General features: G+C 38.6%; 1 protein-coding gene across 8 annotated transcripts in view; it reads right to left on the bottom strand.

Moving 5' to 3' along the window:
• The window catches only part of ROBO2 (roundabout guidance receptor 2), a 540,145-nt gene that overhangs the window by 120,083 nt on the left and 396,722 nt on the right, over positions 1 to 23,340 (bottom strand). For all 8 annotated transcript variants that reach the window (XM_075516579.1, XM_075516554.1, XM_075516590.1 and 5 more), the window contains exons 5-6: positions 18,671 to 18,809; positions 2,879 to 3,018 (exon numbers count right to left, since the gene is read on the bottom strand). In XM_075516579.1, the coding sequence (XP_075372694.1) occupies positions 2,879 to 3,018; positions 18,671 to 18,809 (279 nt within the window). The remainder of the gene's footprint in view (positions 1 to 2,878; positions 3,019 to 18,670; positions 18,810 to 23,340) is intronic.

Here is a 23,340-nt window from a genome sequence, read left to right on the forward strand (position 1 = left end):
CATGGCCAGTCAGTACAGCAGTAAGGGCTACAGAAAGACCAGGACGGTTTCTGTCATTCAGTAACGGGCATGAAAGCTTACAGCACACTGCTTTTTCCTCACTGACAGTGCTGATGAAAATATAACATAGGCTGAGATGGCCGCAGGGATTTCAACCCAGAACCTCCCAAATTACTGTTTAGATAACTTCTACTTCAAAAAAAATTGCTGTTGAATGATCAACAGGTTAATACTGTTCCAGGTTTATATCAAGATTGAAAGCTGCTGCTGCAACAAGTGATTTCTCGATTATAGCAACAGCCTTTCATTATACTTGTGCTGGGGAAGAGGGTCGTCAGTCCCTCTGTTAATAAAATATAGACATCTCCTTTCAGAAGAGCTGAAAAGTTGGACATAAAATTGACTCCAGGTTGCATCTGGGTAGGCCAAACTTCCCTTATTTTAGCAGCAGAAGTACTTACACATTTCTGAGCAACAGCACAAATTATTTTTTCTTTCTTTTTTTTTTTTTTTTTAAGAAGTTAACCAGCTCTGTATGCTTATGTGCGGGCTAGGGTCAAATGTAAGATATGCAGATCCAGAGGTAACACAGCATGCCAGGACTTTATTAGTTCTCAACCTTTCTGTGGCTTTATCCTTAGTTTGGCATACCCACTTCATTTAACTATCTCAAGCCTGCAGCCCTTTCTCACCCATCGTCTATTTGAAGACTTTTGTCTTCTAGTATTGTGGACTTATTCCTTCTTCTGCAGAGAGAAAAGGAATAAGAGTGATGTGCACCTTTCCAAGAGAGGGCATGAAGGCTGAGCCACAGAATTCAAATTCTGTTATTGTTTGTGACAGTGTAAGGCAAACTCCCTGACTGCATCCTCATCCCCTGCTTTGAGAAGATGGAGCCATGAATGAGGGAGCTAAGGATAATGCTGTTGATGCCAGGTTTGCAGCTATAACTACGTGACACCTGCAAGGACCAAGGCACCCTCAAAGTAAATTTTGAAGTGCTATGTATTTTTGCTCCTCTACTTGACGAGTGGTTACAGTAAAAGCAGTTTCAGATAAAACTGGCAAAAGTTTAAGAATTCAGAATTAAGGCTTCATTTAATTAAAAGGACCGTTGTTCATGGTCCCTTTAAAGTCAGTGGGTGTTTGCCCAGTCCTTTGTTTTCAGAAAATTCAGAGTAATAACCTTCCCTATTGAATTTCTTGTCTTTTCTCATTTTCTGTCATATCCTGAACATTTAATATGCTTATAATATCGTGGCTTCCTTTGTGTTGGATAAACACTATGAATTTGACTATAAATGACAAACCCAGGGGGGAAAAATACTCAAGATAATGAAAACCTGCTTTTACTGTAGGAAAATCGATTAAATTATATATTTCCTCGGGTTTTTTTCACCTTAATTTCATCAGGTTCAAGCCTCAGTGATTTCAAAGAATTTTTTGCTCGGTTCTAGCTATTGTTTATATCACAAGTCTGGGTAGCAAATCTAAGACTTGCTCCAGTAATGTATACACAGTTCTAGGAGTGTTTAAAGGCTATGGAATTGGTTGCCAGAGTCATTGGATACCATGATTCTGCCTGTGACAAAGGAACAGAGTGAGAGTATTTGTGGGAGTTTGCTGTAGTGACTATTTTTCTCACGTTACAAAATGGAAGAACAATCTCTTACACAAGCATGTAGCAGGTAAACCTATTTCTTCAGCTTAAAATGGGAAGAGCTGCATTATCACTTATTGTCTAAAGCGAACACTGAGGTAATATTTCAGCAGATGGATTATCACAATACTCTCTTTTCTTTGTTATATACTAATATCTCCCCCCCCCTACAAAGCCACTTGGTGCTTTTTTTTCCCTTTGAATTCAGCAAATTAAACTGAACTGTGTCCATGCATTAAATGGATGGAAATGGAAGCTGGCCTCTTGGGTCAGTTGACCCCAGTTCTAATAAAGCAATCCACTGAGACTTTGAACATTTGATTTAATGTGTATGAAAAGAGAAGAACAGATAAAGCTAAAATGTTTTTATTAACCTTTCACAGCTCTACTGAAAACCGTCAGCATGCACCACTAAACTGTGAAATAGTGTCTGCATGATATCCATTGTGCCAAATTGCTGCTTATCTTTTGGAATGAAGTAATAACTATTATATTCTATTTACTCATATGGAAATAATAGCCTAAAAACTTTTTCTCTCCCCATAATCTTTAGCATGTCTATATCTACTGTCACAAAAGACATTTTGGCAACTCATTATTCTACCAGTCTTAAAACCTCCTTACCACATCAAACAGCAGCACATAAACACTGAGTGGATGCTAGAGACCAAGAATATTTTAGGAGAGAACAGGTTAGTCTTTACTTGTAATACTTACAAAATTTGATTAGGATTTTCTTTTTTTCTTTGGCTGGGGTTTATCTTTCAGGTAAAGAGTAATGGTAGAGAGTTTAATTATGGCAGAGCTAATCACATAATAATATTATCTGCATTATGTTTGGCATTAATAAACATAGTCACTTACTATACTCCTTATACTTACTAGAGGAAGGAACGTGAAGAAGAGCCTAAACTGATGGCTCACATATTAAAGTCTATGCCCATGGTTATGTAGTGCTCGCTTATGCATATATATGCATCTGTTCTTCAATTAAAAAAAATGGAACAGTTCTTTAACTGCAGGGAGATCCTATGCTATTGAAGTAAATTAAAATTTTGCCCGAGATATCAACAGGACCAGGATATCACCTCTGATGTAAATCAGTGCCAGCACCCCCAATTGCAAAGGGTATGTGAAACCCAAACCATATCAGGTAAGGATGTGGCCCATTTCGTCATAAAGCAATGTATCCATCTAGGACATGGGCCCTCTCTCCACGGGAGCACTTACCTCGCACAGTGAGGGTAGCAGAGGCTTCCACTTTTCCAACTCGATTCTCAGCAATGCATGTGTAAGTTCCTTCATCTGTGCTCATGGCCTTCTTAATGCGCAAAGTGTAGTCATCTTTGATGTCATACCTGCGTTATAGAAAAAGAATGAAAACTCTTTCTGTGGAGAACAGAAATGAATGAAAACTTTCACCTGGAATATGCCAGTCTGAATCTATCTTGGAGCCAACTTTGGAAGATAAATTATTATCTAGCATTAGATAATTCCACCAAGCATTAATCTTCATGACATTTTTATTGCACTCTGCATTAGTTAGAAACTTTACATAAAATTAGTATTGCTATGTTCACTCAGTATTAGGGTTTTATTAATAATATCATTCACTTTGTCCTTGATCTAGAGCAATAAGATAAAATTAAGCTATCAGACATCAGTTATCAATACATGACAGCTCAGTTTTATCATGCCTTTAACTATGTGAGCTACACATTTTACCTTTTGCTGATTTGGAAATTTCCCTTTATATATAGTTTTTCTCTACAGCAGCAACCCCTTAGGGAAACTGTGAGCATGGTAGGATCTGACACTACACGATTACAAACAATAAAAAATATATTTAAGCTCTGGAAGGTGACATTTATTGAAGAGGTGCATTAAAGGAGATTTATCAATTTCACAGAAATACTACAAAATGATTCATAAAGGGTGGACAATAACATTTTCTCTTTCTTAAAAGAAATTAGAAACAATTCAATTATGCTTTGCCTGTTTCCTTATTTCTACTGTTGTAATGATTCTAAAACTATGAGGATGTAAAAAACTTGAAATAATACAAAGTACCTCAGCATGCAGTGAACATTCATTCCCAAGGCATGCCGAGTGCTTACACCTAGAAAAGTATTTTCAGTTAAATTGTCATTATCCTGCAGAAGTCATGCTTATCAAACTATTTTAGGCTCTGATCCAAAGCTCATTAAAGTCAACAGGAGACTTTATCCTGTATGAAATTTCTTTGGCTCCCAAATCAGGAAAACCCTGGTTTTCAGCATGGACATTTTACTCTTGAAATACACTCTTGTAAAATTATTTTCAACATTTCTTCTAGACATAATAAGCCCCTTAATTAAGTCACCTTGAATCTAAAGTTAGCTTCAGATTTTCATGTATCAAATAGTGAAATAGGAACATGAAACTAAAGGAAGATCGAGACTTCGTGAGACTTTAATACTCTTTCTGACTGTATACACACTCATGACATAAGTTCAGAACAATTAATTTACCTTCTCTTTGTTATACAGTAATGATCTTGTAGACTTGTTCAGCAAACATATTGAAATCATATGGAAGAGCACCCTTAAATGTTTGGATGAATAAGAATGTAATGCAGTTAGTTACAGGAATGTTGTGAGGCTCTATGAGTATTTTTAAATGCTTTGGGAGTCTGAAATATTAATTTATTTATGTGTACATAACGTACATTGCTATTGGTTCCTTTAGTATAGATTTGTAGAGAGAGCACTGTGCGCTAACAGACTTTAAAGCATCTTAACTCAAAGGACCCTATATGTTGAAACATTTAAAGTTCTGTTGTCTAATTAAAGCTCACAACATCAATTAGAGCATTACTAGCAATTCCAAGAATAAAGAGAAGTCAAGACATGTTTTCGCACTCACCACAATGCAATATAGCTTCATTCTATATTCAGTAAGTCCATTTTAATCATTAGCAAAAAATAAACTAAAAAAGACCAAATTGAGACTAACCATTCTGTCAGAGATAAACATAAACACATATAATACCCTTTTGTTAGGAGTTACACCTAATTATATGTATATGCAGTACCTCAGGTTTAACTAGTGAATATGAGATATGCCAAGGGGAGGAATAAGTAGGTGCCACGGCAAACTTCAGAAACCTTTAGGGACAATTTTTTTGCTAGCGTAGTACCATTGGGGGGGTGGGGGGAAGTTATGATGCTAGAGAACTTAATATGCAGTTTCTGGAGCAGTACAGATCTATTGCAACTACATTCAACAACCATATGCAGTTGAGGCACATTTCTTCTCGACTGCTCACAAATTATGTCATTTTGCATGGTGTGCTGCACTAGTCAATGGCAAAGAGAAATCACTGTTTTCGTAAGAGAGAAAAGGCAAATTGTCGCCCTTAAAAATCTCAAGAATATGACAACAATATCCCACAACGATGGAGAAGTTATTTGTCTTTGGCGACCACAGAGTTGCAGACAAGAGAAAATGCTTATTTTCTTGACATAAGACCAGCCCTAGGGGATTAAAAATATAAAGTTGTATTCAGCTCCTGTAAGATGAGAAAACTAAGATGAGCTGTAATATAAGAATGATGAGGTCGATATAGGAATGGGTTGAGCTGGATATAAGAATCATAGCTATAAAGCTGGGCAACTATTAACCACTTATTTAATTGGTTCCCCCCTCACCCCCCCGGGACAAATAACATCCCTGTGGCTCACTTACGGCTGCCGAGATACAAACAGACAGGCAGCAGGACTGTACCTGACTGAGCGGCTGCTTGAACTGGGATGCAGGCAGCCCCTCCAGTCTGCTGTGGGCTGCAGCTGACTCGCTCTTCTTCGTCTCACCGATGTGCTGGTGCCGGCATGCCAGCCAGCTGCCTTGGAGGCTTCGGCAGTCTTTATGTTTGCACCTGCCAATCATGCAAATTGTGCAAAGGCTGCTGGGGGAAGGAGCCAGCTGCATGGCATGCCAGGACGCGGCCATCATCTCCCACTTGGGTCGTGAAATGGAGGGTGGCGTAAACATGTCACTACCACGGCCCAGTTATCAATTACTTCAAGGAGAGGTCCAGCTCTCCCAGGCTGCTTCTCCAACAAGGCCATACTGGGTTTTTGGACCACCCTGGCAGAACGTGCCATCTAGCAATTAGATTCATACATATGGACCCATGGGACACTATAACCATCTGCTGTCCTGAAGTATTGATACGCTGCCCCTCAGTCATCTGTTCCCACATTGTCCCCAGAAGTCACCACAGTTCACTGAAGAGCTTTGACAGATGAAGCAGGCAGGAAGGAGAAAGGAAGAAAATTGGCTTTTAGCCTGATCCACAGCAGCACAAGGAGCTTGTGTGGGAAAGGGACCGTGAAATATCAAGGAGCGAAGCCTGAATACGTTTTCAGTTTTTCAAGCATCCACTTGCACGGTCTTGAACAGTGTCTTCTCTCCTCTCAGTCCCAGAGCCTCATACTCCCACAGCAAGATGTTTCCACCTGAGTTTCTGGAGAAGTTGACTCTCATCTGGATTAGTGCTACTGAACACTCAGGAACCAGGATCAGGGCCTCTCTGACAGCTAATACCAATCACAGGCAGAGGTTACCAGACTCCTGGACTGGTGATGGAGTGGCGGAAAACCAGAGCGTCCTGGTTAAGTTGGTCCTTAACGTTGCCAGTGCACTAAGAAGGCAAGGCCTTCAAAATATGTGCAGCGTCAAGAAACACCTTCTGACATATTGCCAAAATATTGCTGACTCCTAGCCAACTAATGCCAACATTCAGCTAAAAACCAGGGCGTCAGACATCAGTTTCACATGTTTATGGCCATCTAATTGATTCTAAGTACTTCTCTTTGTTAAACATTTGGAGGCGCTTAACCTTTCAGTTCATCTTAGACTTCAGCCATCAGACTGAGCTGGGAGAGGTCTTTTAAACAGCTACTCAGCCTGTGCCTAGATATAAACCAGCCACTTCTGGGCACCACGTTACATAATTTCTGTTCTACGAGTAATAGTTAGAGCAGGTCTGCCTTTAATTAACCGAGAAGGAATGGAGGGCAGGGGAGAGGAAAGGAAGAAAGAAACAGAGAAACAACAAGCAGATGAGAAAACACTGCTGGTGAGGAAATTCTAATAGAAATTGGGTGATTTTGAGTGAAATCTGGCAGTCTCTGGCACATATGAATGCATTCATTGTTGCTAGTTTTGATTAATGACAGTTGTACAATAGTGTGCTGACAGTCACTGCCATACAGACACTTTTTTTTTTTTGATATGAAACACTGCTGAAAATGCAACCCAATCAGATTTGGCCCCTGAACAACATGTGCTATCATCACTGTACCGTGAATTGAGATTGATTGGTAACCAGCTGTGACAAAGTGGGAAAAAGAGCCTTGTCTTTTTCAAGAAAAGAAAAGAAGAAAAATAAAAAACTGAATTGTGTCAAAACCATTACCATCTGCTCAACCAAATAACAAATAAAACAAAACACATTAACTGTTTTTAAGTATCACAAAATAATGTACTGAGGTTGGATTCATGCATTGGCTTAAGCATGTAAGAATAACCTTGAATTAAACTGGTTTTGTCACAGTTATCATTTTTTCCCCCACATTCAAATGTGTATCTGTCCATACTCAGCCACCAACCTTCCATAGTTATCAAAGTAAAAAAAAGGAGAGAGAGAATTTACGGAACTTTGAGAGATTTAGCAATATGGTTTTTTCCATTTGATATATGTTTTACTGAGTGCTTCACAGAACCCCTAGATTTCCAGATTTTCAAAAAAGTCCATGCAGCTATGCATAAAAATATATGCACCTCTTTGTCTTTAGTGTGCACAGGTAGCAAAGCTGTGTTGGCAGCTGGAGTCATTACGTTTCCAGAGATCCAAGTGGGTCTAACTGGTAATACAAGGATGCACTTGCTTCAGCTGTGTATTTTAAAGTTGTGAGAATGCACTACTGAATTCAACAAAGCCAACTCAAAAAGACATATTTTTTGCTAAAGGGAGTTTGCAAGAGAAAAATTCACATCTTAACTGTTGTGAACTGATGCCACTGGCCTCAAAAAATTTACATCAATTTATACCAGGCACCTATTTTCTTCTAAAACATCACTGTAAATAAATAAATAAAAAATATATAATAGAATCTTTGTATATAGGCTTTGTAGGCTTTCCTTTTTTTTAGAAATGGCACAAAAATTACTTTGCTCTATTTTCTTTTGCCTGTTTGCCAGGCTATTTTGCAAAACACGCACAAAGCTTCACGATTACTCACAACATCAATGATTAGGGAGCCCAAATAGAGAGATGCTACTGGCCAAAAACAGAGTAAACAGGAGGTAGTTAAGGAGGCTTAAGCTTCTGTCTCCTCTTCTCTTTTGTGGTGCTGGCACTTCAGCTCCCAGCATAGTGCCACAGCTTTTCACTGGCTCCTAGATGTGCCAGATGGAGGGAGCCAGGAGAAGCTGCAGTGAGCTAGGAGGCATGAGCTCTTTACCTGCTTCAGCCTTGCATGGTCCAGAAGCAGGATGGAGAGCCTCCATTCTCATCAGTGATGCAGCCACCCCTACTGCCAGCTCCCTTTTACAAGAAATGGTTTTTTTTTCACTTCCATCCCATGCATTGATAAGCGGAAGAAGAAAGAAGCACAAACCTATATGAGTGACAGCTTTCTGAGGGAAAGATAAAGGAGTCTCTCATTTTCTTTCCCTAGCAAAACCTGAATCAGCGACAGAGGGAGCATGAATGTATACATTTGTGTGCGCTGGTCTCAAATTATTCTGTTGCACCCCTGAAATCAAGGCTGTTTGTTGCTGGGTGGCTCTAAGACACTGATTACAGCTAATAAATTGAGCTACCAGGGAGCTATCCCCAAGGTGCTGACAGGACGGCTGCCACTCACATCTACATGTCCAGATTCCCATTTATTCTTTGGCTACGTTATTTATACCAGAGAAAGGAATAAGGCAACGTGACATTACCTTGAATTTCTTAGTGCAAGACATATATGCAAGCAGTCACATAAAATGGTTCTTATGAAACTGGCCTTATTCCAAAAAACCAGAAAAAGAGCTAAGTAATACAGGTTACTATTCACTATTTTGATTTTCTTAAATTATACTGACAGCAGGTTCTGCTTTAGTCCAAAATCTTTCATGGTTTGTTATCAGCAGATTATTTGTAATTTCTTACGGTGGACACTCTCAATTGCAATAATATAAAACACGAACCCACACTGCACCGTGGCTTAAACCAAGGCATTCAGTAAAATGGCCTAAATCTCATAAAAGGTGTATCTAACAGTTGGGCCAACATTGTAAAACCATACCTATGTCCAAGGAATTGGTGTTTTCCAACGTCTCTGGAAGCATTACACTATGCAGTACTACTCTTACATACAAACATACATATGTGAATGCACATAACTAGTGCCTCACAAAATCAGTAGCCATGCGGTCAGAAGAGACCCAAGAAAGAAAAATGAGACTGCTTTTTTATTCCCATTGAAATAATTTGCAAACACATAGAAGTTAAGAACAAAGCTTATGTTTGGGAATCAGTGACTCAGTAAACTCTCTCTAAACTGATGCAGGCTCCATCTTTTGCCTCCACATCTCTGTTTGCACAGAGAAGTACTCATAGGGAATTACCACATGATAATTACCCAAAATGGGCTTCTGATTTGATTTTAGTTCCAGACAGAGCTCCACATTTCAAAAACTGGAACGCTGGTGGAAGTATGAGCTAAGAGACCATGTAATGACTTGGCATGGAGACCTATCCTCCTGTCACCAGAAGTAGTCCTTTCCCTCACAGATGAGACACATTTGTCAGGCACTTGGAGAGATCTGTATTATTAAAGCTTATGTCATAAATTCATCTGTCAGAAAAGCACCCTTGATTCTTAGGGTTATCTGCTCAGCACATGCCACTGAAACTAATTTTAAGGAAAAGAAAAATACTGGTTTTGTCCATTTCTGTTTTTAAAAAATTGAAATGATACCACAAGGACTGGAACACAGTAGGAAGATCTGAGCCCAGAGTGGCATCTTGCACTCACTAAATATGGCTTGATGCATTTTTTTTAACATGAGCACACAGATTAGGAGTAGTTTGAAATAAATAGAATTTGTGTTGGCCTTTCTATTATTATTTGCCTTAAGCATGATGAACAATTACGATAAACTTGTCGGAGAACTAACTGAAATATTTTCTAATCTGCATTTTGAATCAGTAACCAACCTTGAAGTGGTAATTAAAGATGAAGTCATGTTAATGTTTTAATGAAAGTGCCTTCAATATTACAGTTGAGCCAGAAGCCACATGATTAAAAAGTACATTTTGGTAATGTTAAGTAATTCTCAACATAGGACTTCCCAATAGGAACTGGAAAGTAGTTCTTAGGGTGAAAACTTTAACCTTGCAGTATTTTCACTGACATTTTTTCTGTGTTTGTTTTTAACTGAGATGACAATTTTTGTATCCCATGCAGGGATGGAATGTGTTAAAGCAGAAGAAATCCCCGCAGGCCAGCCATTCCAGTAGCATCAATGATGCTGTGGTCAGAGCTGAATCTTACTCCCACTTGAAGGTAACTACCAGTTTCCGTCTCCCTGCTCTCCTGAGGGTTTTACAGAAAAACTGCATGGTTAACTATCTTTACTTTTCCATTCTATAATTTTAATAGTCAATTAACTGATAATACTGAGCTTAAACTGTTTGATATACTTTTCAAGAAAGCAGGCTACCTCAATGTTCTGAAACTTATAAATACGTTATATAAACTATGTGATTACTAAGCTTTTACTTAGTATACTCTGCTTTTCTGACAGTAAATAAAGATTCAAGCACTAGAATGGATATTTTGAGTGAAATTCTACGTTAAGTTTTCTTAGGTCTCCTTCCTGCAAGACCATTTATTTACTGCAGTCTTCTGTGAGTAGAAAATTCAGAGAAATCTGTGTTTGAGGCTACTACTACCGACATTAAATTTTGTTTCAGAACTCTGCTAGTGAGTCCATTAATTCTCTGAAATTTAGCAATTTTAGGATGTTAAATAAGAGAGAATAAGAAATAAACCATTTTCTTGTGACAATCTTATTTCCAGTGCACTGCCAGTGATCACTTCATAGATCACCAATAGTTCACACAGTATAAAGAGAAAACACGTAGTCAGGACTGCTAGTTGACACAATTCCTTTATGGTTGCTGTCCGTGGAGTTGTAAAGCTATTTTCCCAACCTTGACCCTTATGTAAGCAACTGGAGACTGTTTTCATGCATCCGCAAACAGACTGCCTGAAACAATAGCTCTTCTTCAGCTCTGTGGTGAGAACTGACACTTAACATGAAGCCAATTTAAATGTCAATGTTATTAACTGTTTCTCTGCTGATCAGTCTAGCAGAGCCACATGTCTAACACTTTTGCTCACAGCATTTAATATTTCATACAAATTGAATGGCAGATAACTACTGGGTTAGACTAGAGACCTCTGGGGTAACTGTGGGATGATGTGTTTACAGGACATTATTCAGTGCCATGCCTTGAGGGAATTTAAATGTCAAAAATACTCTAATTTACACTTTCACTTGGCCATGTACTCCTCAGAAAACTGTAAGGAATATTTTTCCACTTACAGAACAGGAAGGGATCACTGACAGGCAAAATATCAATCAGAGAAGAGGGATTCTCAACCCAAAGAACCAACAGGAGGGGATACTCCACCAGCACTGGGGTACATCATCTTGATGCTATACGCACAAAAATAAATCAACCCCTCTCTCCCTTTTGCCCCTCATCACCTCTCTATCTCTCAATGATATCTCTGGCTTTACAGGAGAAAGTTTCCTCAAATGATGCAACATAACAGCTAAAAAGATGCTTCCATTGCACTCCGCTGAAACCTGCCTGTGTTGAGCTAGGCAACACGAACTCTCCGCAAGTTGTGCTGCAGCTTGCCCTGTGCCAGCCGTGTGCTGCATTAAACCCAAGATAACAAGATCCTCTGCAAACCACCTCTACTCCCTCCAGATGTACATAAGAATACAAATAGCATATTAAACCTCTTTCTTCACTGTCTCCTTTTGACAAGCTATTAAGAACATCCAATCTTCTCCTGTATGCTCCTCATAAAGGGACTTAATCTCTCCTTGATGCTTTAGCTTAGGAAACAAAAGATGGGCATGCAAATCATACTGGTTCTAACCAGAGGTGATGAATAGTACACGTGATACAGCTAATATGAAAAACATCCTTTTTCCCTGACCCTTTATTTAAAAACGTTAATTGTTATTAATTGCAACAGAAATTTGCTGATGTAACCAAAGATTATATCCATTACACTACTAAAACACACTCTTTACTCTAATTAATTTTCAATACACATTAGACTGCATTTTGTTACAATCTGCACAGAGATTAACTTGAACAAAGCACACAGCGCTGTAGTGTTATTAACTCATATTTCATTGAAAGGTCATTCTCCCCTTGGTTGTATCTAGAGGAGGCTGTAGTTAAATACCTCACTATCCCATCCACAGAATATAAATAGAATTATGTAGCACTGTGTTTATTCTTAAAAATTACTGTCTCCCTGGCTTACGGGGCCTTGTCCTGTGATCACAGAGAAATACAAATGCAGAACATCTCTGGATATTAGGCCCTTTCTGGATCTCCTCTTAAAAACCCTAACTTTTCTGAGTTTATTGGGTAAGGTTTGCTGCCAGATGCATTTAAATGCATTTCAAAGATTTGCACCTGGAAGACAGTGAAAACGCACATGTATCAGAAGTGTGACAGACAGTATTTCTGCTCAGGCTACACGTACGCAATTACTTTTCAGGTACAAAGAGGCCAGCTTTAAAAACACAGCGAGACTAACATCTACACAGACTTTTGTTGTTGGAGCTAACGTATATCTTAGAATAAGTTAAGTCTAAACTCTCAACTGCAGTTACGGTTAAACCTCAGTGTCTGTCACTTATAGCAGTTAATAAAAATAAATATAAAATCTGTGGTTCTCAGCAAATAATGGCAATCCTTTAATGTGTTTAAATATATGGGTAATTTTCAACAACAGAAAAAAATGCATTCTCCCAAATAATTTTTAATGAATATTCCTAACCTTTAGTAAATAAGAAAGCTTACTGTGCTGTTTATAATTTTCATTGCTGTGTGTCACTGCTCTGTTTCATTTAATAACCTACAATCTCTTAACACTTAGCAATATACTTTGTGTAAACTACACACCATTTTCATTCTGAAGCATCGCTCTTGGTTTTTCTGCCTACACTCCCATTGCGTGGGTGGCGCGTAAAAAAAAATACCTCTTCCTGCTGGTGCAGTTGCCACTTTTCATCTCTAGTACAATATTCATCTAATCAGACAGTGCCTGTAAGTGCAACTTACAAGAGCAGGTTGTAATTTCATTAAAGATGTATTTACTGAGCTAAACCAGCTGTTCTGGGCTGGAATGCAAAAAAAAAAGGCCCATGTGATTGCTACTCAGTCATTTTTAAGGCAACTGAAAAATACATTTGCTGAGCTAACCTCACTCTCCCAAAGAGCTGGCACTGCTAGCTTCTTCTGTGTAAAAGGTTTAAACACTTATTATAGTGTGTCATAAATTTTAACTTGTAATTGAAAATCTCTTCACTTCCTCAAAAAAAAAAAAACTGTATTGCTTGCTATGTAATTACAGACTATGCAGCTGCTCTCTTCGGCTTCACTAGAAAATTTGAAGACATGAAACACTGTACAAACCTTATTCAAATTTTATTAAATTGCTAGTCATAGATATGCCACTCTCATACTGGAGGCTCTCAAATAATATCGCTTTCTTCCTGTTACCAGGACTAAAAAGCAGATGAATCAAAAGTTGATCCAGGCCATATTGAGTTCCCCACCACACAGGAGACGATCAGCTCCTTAGCAGGAAAGTATAATGTCTATTTCTGCTAAGCAGACAAAGGGAAAGCTACCTGAACATGTGGCTGGAAAAACACTTCAATGTAGAAAGACAAATTTTATTTAATTTTCAAGAGGTCTTGGTCATTCTGCATGGCCACAATTGTCTCAGTCGCTTTAGTACAATTTTTGTGCCATTTCCTTGTGTCACTTGTAATGAAAAAAGCCTCTATTCGTGAAATAGTGAACCTAATATTGCAGCCAAAGGCATAAGACCGGTGACCTCACAATATCCTGTTCACCTCCAGTAGTTTGACATGAGTCATACTTGATTAACTATTCCCTAGCCTTTGTGTACTGTGGAAGCTATGGTGTGATGCTGAATTTTTAGAGCAATTAAAATAAAATATACACCATGCACCTCACCCTTGATTCACAATGCATTTCAGTCTTGGGTCACTGATTTGAAATGGACAGCTTCTGGAAAAAAGCTTTACACAGCCCAGACTTCACATTGTACTTTGTTTCTCCCTGTCGGTGCAGTATCAACATTTTTAATAGCAAATTATTAATTTGCTGGGATTGGTTTAGGCTCTAAATAGAATTTTCAACTCTGAAAAATTTAATTAATTCATTATCACAACATTGTAAAAGAACTATGAAAACAGTTAGCATACATAAACCACAACACTGTTTCCACCTGGTCCTTCTTATAGCTTTCATAATTCCTGCCCAAGCATACACAGAAGAGCTCCATGATATTTACCAAGGTATTTGATATCTCAAGTCAGGTCTACAGGATTTTCAAAAAATAATGTCCTTTTGACTGTTAGTGAGACCTATTTTTCACAGGCATTTTGAAAACTTCCACTATAAGAACCACTTTAAGGTTTTAAATTCAAAATATAGACTACCAGAGTTGTTTTAGATCATCAATTCATAATAGTTAAGATTTGTAATGAAGCCTTGCACCTTCAGAATAAACTTATGTCCATCTGTTCTCAGTTTTATATCATGGCTATTCATAAATTTCTGGGTAATTACACAGACAATTCAACAAAATAGCCCAATTAAATTTTTTAAATAGTCATATTTTCAAACATACTAATTTCTTTAGAAGTTGCTTTTTTCCTCATTCAATCCAATTGCAACTGGAGATGCTTACAGTTCACCAGGGACTTTTATAATTAAAAATGTAACAGCCTGAAATTATTTTCCAATTATTACTGAACGCACCAATCTGTGGGGCAATACTGTTTATATTTGTCACTAGAAATTACTGTGATTACTTTTCTCTTTGCTTTCACATGTGTCAGTAAAAAAGCTAAAAGGAAGTAAGATGGAAGAACAGAGAAGGATTTCTGAAAGGCTATGGATCCAATATCACTGATTCTGGCATTCACCAGGAGCAAATTACAGAAACAAAATGCATACAAAAATTCAGTTTATCCCACTTCGCTATCACTGAAATAGACACTTTTGAAACCTGAACTAACAATAGGCAAATTTAAAAATTCGCAATAATTGTTGAAACAGGTACACACTATAATTGTTTTGTAATCTAGGGATGATGCCAAAAGGAAATTATTGAGAAAACAAAACCAGACAGGTGTGCAAAGAAGGTCGTTAGCTGTAAAAACAGGAAATTGATATTGAAAGCTGTAAGACAAATAGCTGCACAGATCTGCTCAGAAGAAGGATTTATGTATGTGGGAAGCGTAACAAAGGGAATTCCTTGAGGGTTTCATATTTCACTGTAGATGTTAAAATGCTTAAAACACGGGAGCTCAGAAGCTGAAAGCTAATTTTGGTTTTACCTCAAAAAAGAAAAAAAAATCTCCCATTTCATCAAGGAAGAAAATTGCACCTCGAATATTGTGTTCAGTTTTGGGCCCCCCACTACAACAGAGACATTGAGGTGCTGGAGCGTGTCCAGAGAAGGGCAACAAAGCTGGTGAAGGGTCTAGAGCACAAGTCTGATGAGGAGCGGCTGAGGGAATTGGGGTTGTTTAGCCTGGAGAAAAGGAGGCTGAGGGGAGACCTTATCGCTCTCTACAACTACCTGAAAGGAGGTTGTAGAGAGGTGGGGGTCGGTCTCTTCTCCCAAGTAACAAGTGATAGGACAAGAGGAAATGGCCTCAAGTTGCACCAGGGGAGGTTTAGACTGGATATTAGGAAATTTTACTTCACTGAAAGGGTTATCAAGCATTGGAACAGGCTGCCCAGGGAAGTGGTTGAGTCGCCATCCCTGAAGGTGTTTAAAAGAGGTTTGGCTGAGGTGCTTAGGGACATGGTGTAGTGGTGGTCTTGGTAGTGTTAGGTTTACAGTTGGACTTGATGATCCTAAAGGTCTTTTCCAACCTATACGATTCTGTGATTCTGTGAAAAACTTAGAAATTCTCTTCTTAATTTATAAAATTGCTATGTTATCATTTTCTCATCCATCCATCCATCCATTCAGACTATACCTGGGCAAATTTCTTTGCTTGCATTAAAAAATGCAGGAAAAACGATAGCTTTTCTTTTAAATGTTCCAAGTTTATCTTACTGGATTAATCATCATGCAGCATGGTTTGGAAATTTCCACTTTTTGGACAGTGAAGACTCTGCTCACGTATCTTGCTATACAAATGATACATTAAAGAAAAGAAAAGATGCAGTCCTGATCATCAGAGCTATTTGCTTTTGAAGTGTAGATGTTGGACTCTACTAGATGACTACAATCCATCTGGCTCAGGTGGTGGTAATCCACTACATGGGCAGCGGCAGCGGTAGTCCTCTATCATCCAAGGTGGTCTCTAGTGTGGGATTCTGCAACCTTGCCCCTTCCTCACCCATCCCTGTGATGCTCTGGGAAGCAGACATAAATGAAGACATACCCCCGCTTTCTATTTTAAGATGCAAAAACATAGTTAATGAAATGTTAAACAGCAGTGTAAAAACACTGCAAAACATTGTGATTAATTTCTGAGCCTGAAGTTGATTATGATCAGAATGTACCTGATGAACCTTCTCTTCTTTTAGTTAAAAGCCTAGTGAAAACTATTCCTATGTTTCATGTTTCATTTCTTCTTCCTTAGATATATTTCATCATGAATGAACAGAAAAAATTACCTCAAAGCACATATTACTATGTTTTTCACAGTAATATATAAAAGAAAAATAAGGAACATAGTCATTAAAAAAACCCAAATAAAAGTGCAACCTAATCAAAAGCACTGTTGGCTCATCATCTATTACTTCTGCTTATGAGACCTGGAAGTAGACATGATTTAAAACAACAGAAGAAGCACAACAGTAAGAATAAATCACAGAAGCACAATGTATTTACTATGGACTACTCTACAATGCAGAGCTAAATAGCAAGCAACGAGAAAAATTCATCCTGTCATCCAAAAGTCTGCTCTTCAAAATAATATTTGATGTATTATATGTATACACAGCCAACAATATAATTAGCAAAAAAGCTATGTCATTTTTTATTTTGTTTTAAATTGCAAGGAAATTAATATTAAAATGTAAGTATTTCTAGATATATACATACATATCTCTACTTATCCAGAAATGTTTTTTCTAGATTATGTATCATTACAGTAATATATTTAACAGAAGAACTGCATGCTCAGTAAGACATGTTACAGAGTTGAGGATGTGGAAACCAAAACAGGCATTCTCCAGTTTGACTTTGGGGATTTTTTTAAAGATTCGGAAATGGAGAAACAAAAGATAGTCATGTTTGTGTCTTGGGTTAATAAGTGGTGTGTAACTCTGAGGAACTTTGCCATCGGTTTTCATGAAAGTGTATGTGACACTAAGCAACCATATTTAGCCAGTGGATGAAGACTGCCAGATAACAGTCTTACCACATTTTTCACCTTGTTGGGGTGAAGATGTAAGACATGCTGTGATAAAGAAAGCAGACAGCAATGTCTAACTTGTTTTAGTTACGCCCAGTCTAGTAATCTGCTCACAGCACACTTAGTATACACTGACAAAAACTGGCCACAGACACCATTGCAGCTGCTGTTTTTTTAAGATCATGACTGGAGGAGCAGAAATAACACTGGCAGCCAGCCTACATAAGTCCACTGTTTAAATCACTTGTTCGAAGAACAGAAGATCTAGGGTTTTTTTTCCTTTCTTCAAATTCCATCAGCAACATCCCAGGAATAACCAACACTGATGGAAAAGAAAAATCAACTGCGGTGGGGGGAAAAAGGAACTATTCATGTCTCCTGTTGAATTTAAAAGCACTGTGCAAAAATGAATCAGGATTCACAGGGCCAGAAGGAGTGGTTGGGTTATGGAGACCTGGGTTGTTATTCCTGTTCCCAGACCTATTTCTGTGTTAAGTTTTTTTTAACCTAGTAATGATTCAGCATCAAAACTAGAAAGAGTTCCAGAAAGCGAGAACCAAAATGTTCTTTTAGCTGAAAGGAGCCAAGCTAATTTAATGTCCTTTTATAAGACAGACTTTCATCCCCTGATCACTCTGGAATTTTCTCCGTGTTTGTTCCAGATTCAACGAATCTTTCTTGAACACAAGGGGCCTGTTCCAAATTCCAACTTTGTTTTCCACTTGTGCTAGTTTGTTCCTTTGTTTCCTCAAGAGGAAGGTTTCTCTCCGAGACTTTAGCCAAGGAGACGTTAGCCAAGGAGCCAGCAAAGCCCACCACAGCGCTCTGCTTCTAACTCACCCTGCTAGTGCAATGGAGCGGCTCTGCAACTCTCCAGCCATGTTTTCTCGGTTTTGGTATCAGCACGTTATTCTGAAGGCTACTATCACTAGTACATTCCTAAAACGTCTTTACTTTTCTCCAGTGAGAAATTCAGTGAATACCTATGTGCTCACAATACCTACGCATCACTTTTCTTCCTTCCACAGGAATCCATTACCTTGGACCATTCAACCCAGAATGGGCTTCCCTGCTCAGGTGGCTCTGGAACAAGTTTTGTAGTGCCAAAGACCAGCAATATGGGAAAGAAATCTTGCCCGTAATGTCAAATAACAAACGATAAGTAGTAGGGAGTGATTCCAGCATTACTCAACAATTGAAATTTGAAAGTGTGGGGAACGCGAATGTTGCTCTCACCTTCCTCTTGGTAAGTCTGCATCATCTTTCTTCCACCGGACTGTGGGCGTGGGATCCCCCTGCACCTGGCACCGGAAATCCACGGCCTCCTCCTCCAGCACCACTTGGTTAATCGGTCGCCTGAGAAACGTGGGCCGTTCTTGAAAGAGACATTAAAATTCCTTAGTGAGTCAGAGGGTTGAAATGAACACTTTTGACTTTTCAGCATCTTTTTGTTTACCGATTCACAGAACGAAGAAAGGAGGCTGAGCTCCACAAATTCAGACAAGTGGAACTGATGATGTGCATAAATAGCCCGGAAGATGACTGCCAGGCTGGAGGAGCGGTGGCTGTTGCATCTGGCCCTCACGCAAGAGCCGAGTGCCACCAGAAGGAAGCCTGTGCTAGCACCGACTGCCCACCTGCCACGCCAGCGGAGAAGGCTCCAGGACCGTGCCCTGCTGGGTGAACATTTTGGCTCTGCACCGCTGCATGTCTGAGCGCGATCTAAAAGTTCCCGCCTGCTCTAGCGATATAGGAGCTGCCAGCGAAGACAGGCTGCCTTTGGCAATAATCAATGTCTGGATGCTTCAGAGGCAAATGTAAACCCCGTTTTATGCATCTCAGGCGATTGTGGACTATCGTACAGAGGTCAGAGCTTCCCTGATCCCCATCGCTAACTTCACCCTGCAAAACTAAATTAAGGTCTGAATAATAAGTTCTGTTTACCCTTGTTATGTTAGCCTGCACGGCTACAAATATTATTAATCATCATAATGTTGTACAGGCCTGCTTAAAATCCAGATGCAGAGCCACAATCTGATCTCAGTTATACTGGTACAAACTCAAAGTACCGGTAATTTCATTTGAAAGGATGTCACTGGGGTTAGTTTCCAAGTTGCCTTTGGATTGCACAAATTTTGTTTTGTCCTCTCCTGGCCATGCCACACTTTTATTGTCATAAATTATTTATGCTAGAGTCAAACCATTATAAGACTGGGTTTATAAGAAGCAGTATTTCCACTCAAGACCTGGATTTATTATAAAGACATTTAAAACTGGTTACACACTGCGTTTCACATTTCATTCTCAGCAAGTTGAAGGGTATGATGCCACTTAAAAAATTATTCAAAATTCACACAGATATAAGAAGATTCTGACTAAGGCAGATTGTCTTGATAACTACGGAGCTGAGTTTATGGGTTGGCTATCCATATTTACTATATCCAAATTAAAAAAATTAAAAGAACATTAATAAGGTTGCAAAATCAAGCACGCAGCACCTCAGTGCCAGAAGTGCTAGAACTAAGGCTGTCTGCATGCCCTTTAATCACTCCCCTTTTGTTTATGCCTTATGGGACTGGTTGCAGTTATATGATCACATACTAATTTTTCCCAAACATCTCCAGATTGTTGGTATTCATTTACTCAGCAGGTGTTGAATATTTTGCTTTAGTTGTACCATTTAGTGGGTGGCCTCGTGTCATACTACTCAAACTTCACTTCAAAGACAAAATTATTAATTTCCTCATGACCTCCATTGCACCTATCTTAATGCTTCATAAACAATTCACTTATTTCCATAGCTCCTCTCTAAAGTGCGATGGAGATCTAAGAAAGCAAGGTAAAAAATATCTGCTAAATTTTGATGCTTTTACAAATCAGAATATTAAGTCAGAAAATAAGGAACACAAAACCACCTGTTAATAATTATGTAAATGAGTGACAGCATCACATAGGAATTCCATGATACTAGCAGGGGGACCTACTGGCAGGGAAAAACATATTTTGTCAGCAGAATAGACACGCTCAAGAATCTATAGCACTTTTCCAGATGCTACAGATAAAAACATGTCTAACAGGCAGAGATTCTTCTCCCCATTTCTCCCAAGCCATTGCTTTTGTCCTATTCCTTGACCTGACTGGGACCTGCAGGTTCCAACAGCATTTGGGCAAGTAAATTCAGTTCTAGTCTCTCCCCGCACATTGAAATCTCAGTCTTTATTCCCTGTTTCAAGACTGTGTACCAGCCATATATAACCTTCACTACAGCTCCTTGCCCTGAGTGTGCTTCATCAGATTTTTCTTCCCTGTGCATATAGTCTCCTGACCCTTCCCCATCTCCAGCTAGGTTTGCTCCTGCCCTCACCTATGTGTCCTGGCCAGCCTGTGACAGTGCATCAAGTTCTGGCTTCTCCATTCCAGCCACTGGCTGTGCCAGCTCTTTCCAGCTGCAGACTGCTTCCTTAGCTGATTTGTCTTCTCCTAGCCCAGAATATTGCTGTTCACAGCTGGAACCCAGCAAGTGTCCAAGTCCAGTCTCTCTTCCAACTATCCATGCCTCTCACTGCTTCGTACCTCACAGCAAACTGACTCTTCTTCACTATGTGTTTGAACGACTGTTAGACTTGATGATCTTAAAGGTCTTCTCCAACCTATATGATTCTATGATTCTGTGGTTCTACACTTGAACTGGAGCTTCTTTTCTCTGTGCCACCCAGATACAGCCCACCCACAATATTAACAAAAGAAAAATCGGTTAAAGTAACCAAGTATCATCCCAGGAGAGTGACAGCAGCGCTAAACTGCAGTTGCAGGAAAATGTTGTTCAGACCTGCATTCTACCTGGTGTCTCTGGTGTATGAACTGATGATTTTTTTTTTTTTTAGAAAGGTGCATAATTGGCTAAATTTGGTGAAAATTATTTGGACAAGCAAAAAATTACAACTCTGGCATAGTGTAGCTATTTCCCATCAAATTTTATGTCTCTGTTATTCAATATGAGGGACCTGCATTTCTCAGGACAAAAAGCTTCCTCCGTTCCTCTCCTTCAAATTCTTCCCCATTTCCCTCCAATTACTCCTTTCACCTCCAAACTGCAGGAACTTCAACATCCTTAGAGAAGAATGAATTATTGTGGCAATTTAAAAAAATCAAAATCAGTTGAAGCAGACAACAGGCATGGAAAATTTTGGATAAAGCCTTTTGGCTTGACAAACTTATTAAAACTGGGCAAAGTAACAAAAGCATTAGTTGTTAATCATAAAGCTAAGCAATACACTTGGCCTGTCTGTAATTATTGTGGATCTAGAAGGGAATATCTTAATGAAACTTTCTGTAAATTGCAACAGTATCTTATTCACAACTTCTCTCCTGAGAGCTCAGTCCAACCTCTGCTCTGAGCTCATACACAATACATTCTACATTTTGGCATTTGTTTTTCAAAAGATGATCCTAAATCAAGAAATTTAAATCCAGATCAGCATCCTTATAGATGATTTAGAGACCCTTGAATTTAAGTAACTCTGCCTGTGCCTGTATGTTGTCTTGGTCTGCATACAAAAATTAATTTAGACCATGTTTATAAAAGCTGCCTGTAAACAGCTAAGAAACTAACATATGTGTATTTGTGAAATTGCTACCTGTAGCTGTAAATGCTTCTTAGACAGGAGATGAGAAAATAAATTCCTATCACATTTTGAGAAGAACGCAGCTGACAAGACAGTAAATGGCCCAAAGGTCATTAGGTAAATCACTTGATTCCACATCAAGGCAATTTAGGAGTATACATACATGTTTGTTTCAGATCAGCTTCTCAAAAGTGTGTATTTTCCAAAACAGTTTAGAATTTGCTAGAAAATAAATAGTTATGTAAGTACAGATCCCAGTTAGCAAGGACATGCAAATACCAATAACTGCTATTTCCATTTTTCCATCATCTCTGCATTTTGCACAGTGTGAATCAGGAAAGAAGAAGTTATCGCTCATGTTGTTTCCTGTATTTTTATCACTCAGACAACCCCTTGAATATGTCCAATAGCTAATTATACAGCTATAAAGTGATCAGAGTGAATGCCATTGCCAATGCAATTAACATTTTTTATGTGAGATTAACTGGATTTGAGTCACCTGCATAACTTGCTTACAACATTAATCTCTCAGGAGACAGAGAGCTGCTTGCCTGAGCATGCTAAATAAAGAAGGTTTCTTCACACAGCCAGGTCAAATTTGGTTTCAGAGCTAAACTTGAGAAAAAATCTTTTTATTTTTTTCTTTTGAAATGGTTTGCCCATAAACAAAGCCTTGTGGTATAATTAAATATTGTTACTCTGTCAACAGCATTCAGAATGCAATGTATTTGAGAAACAACAAGAAAGGGTAATAAATTAAAATCATAAACATATAAAAAAATCTTAATATAGCTATTTTATAAGCTTTCACTGAATAAATAAAGTACCCATTTCCCATACTTTCTCTGACGAATATTAAAAATCTTTGAAGAGAACTATAAAATAGGTCATGGGTTTATGTCATGTCAACCAGTCGTGCTATTACTAGGGTGACCCTTATAACTTCAGAATAAACTTTGCTTGCAGTTATAAAAGGGGATTGTTAATACAATCTGGACACACACCTACAATCTGTTGAAGTTATGCGCTGCAAGAAAACCTACAGAACTGAACCTAACCAGAAACATAGGAAAATCCTTTCCTTGCTTTGGGTGCTGACACAAGTTAACCCCAGAACTCAATTTTTTCTCTATTTAACAATTGGTCTGAGTATCACAGTCTATTAGAGAAACTCTGATGACCTTCAGAGGTATTATTGCCCTTTCTCTGTTCCTCAAAAAGTTAGACAGCCATATATGGGACCTCAATCTAATTAAAGTGATCCTAACTACCTTATTATAT

This window comes from Mycteria americana, chromosome 1 (assembly GCF_035582795.1).
Source record: "Mycteria americana isolate JAX WOST 10 ecotype Jacksonville Zoo and Gardens chromosome 1, USCA_MyAme_1.0, whole genome shotgun sequence".
NCBI lineage: Eukaryota > Metazoa > Chordata > Aves > Ciconiiformes > Ciconiidae > Mycteria > Mycteria americana.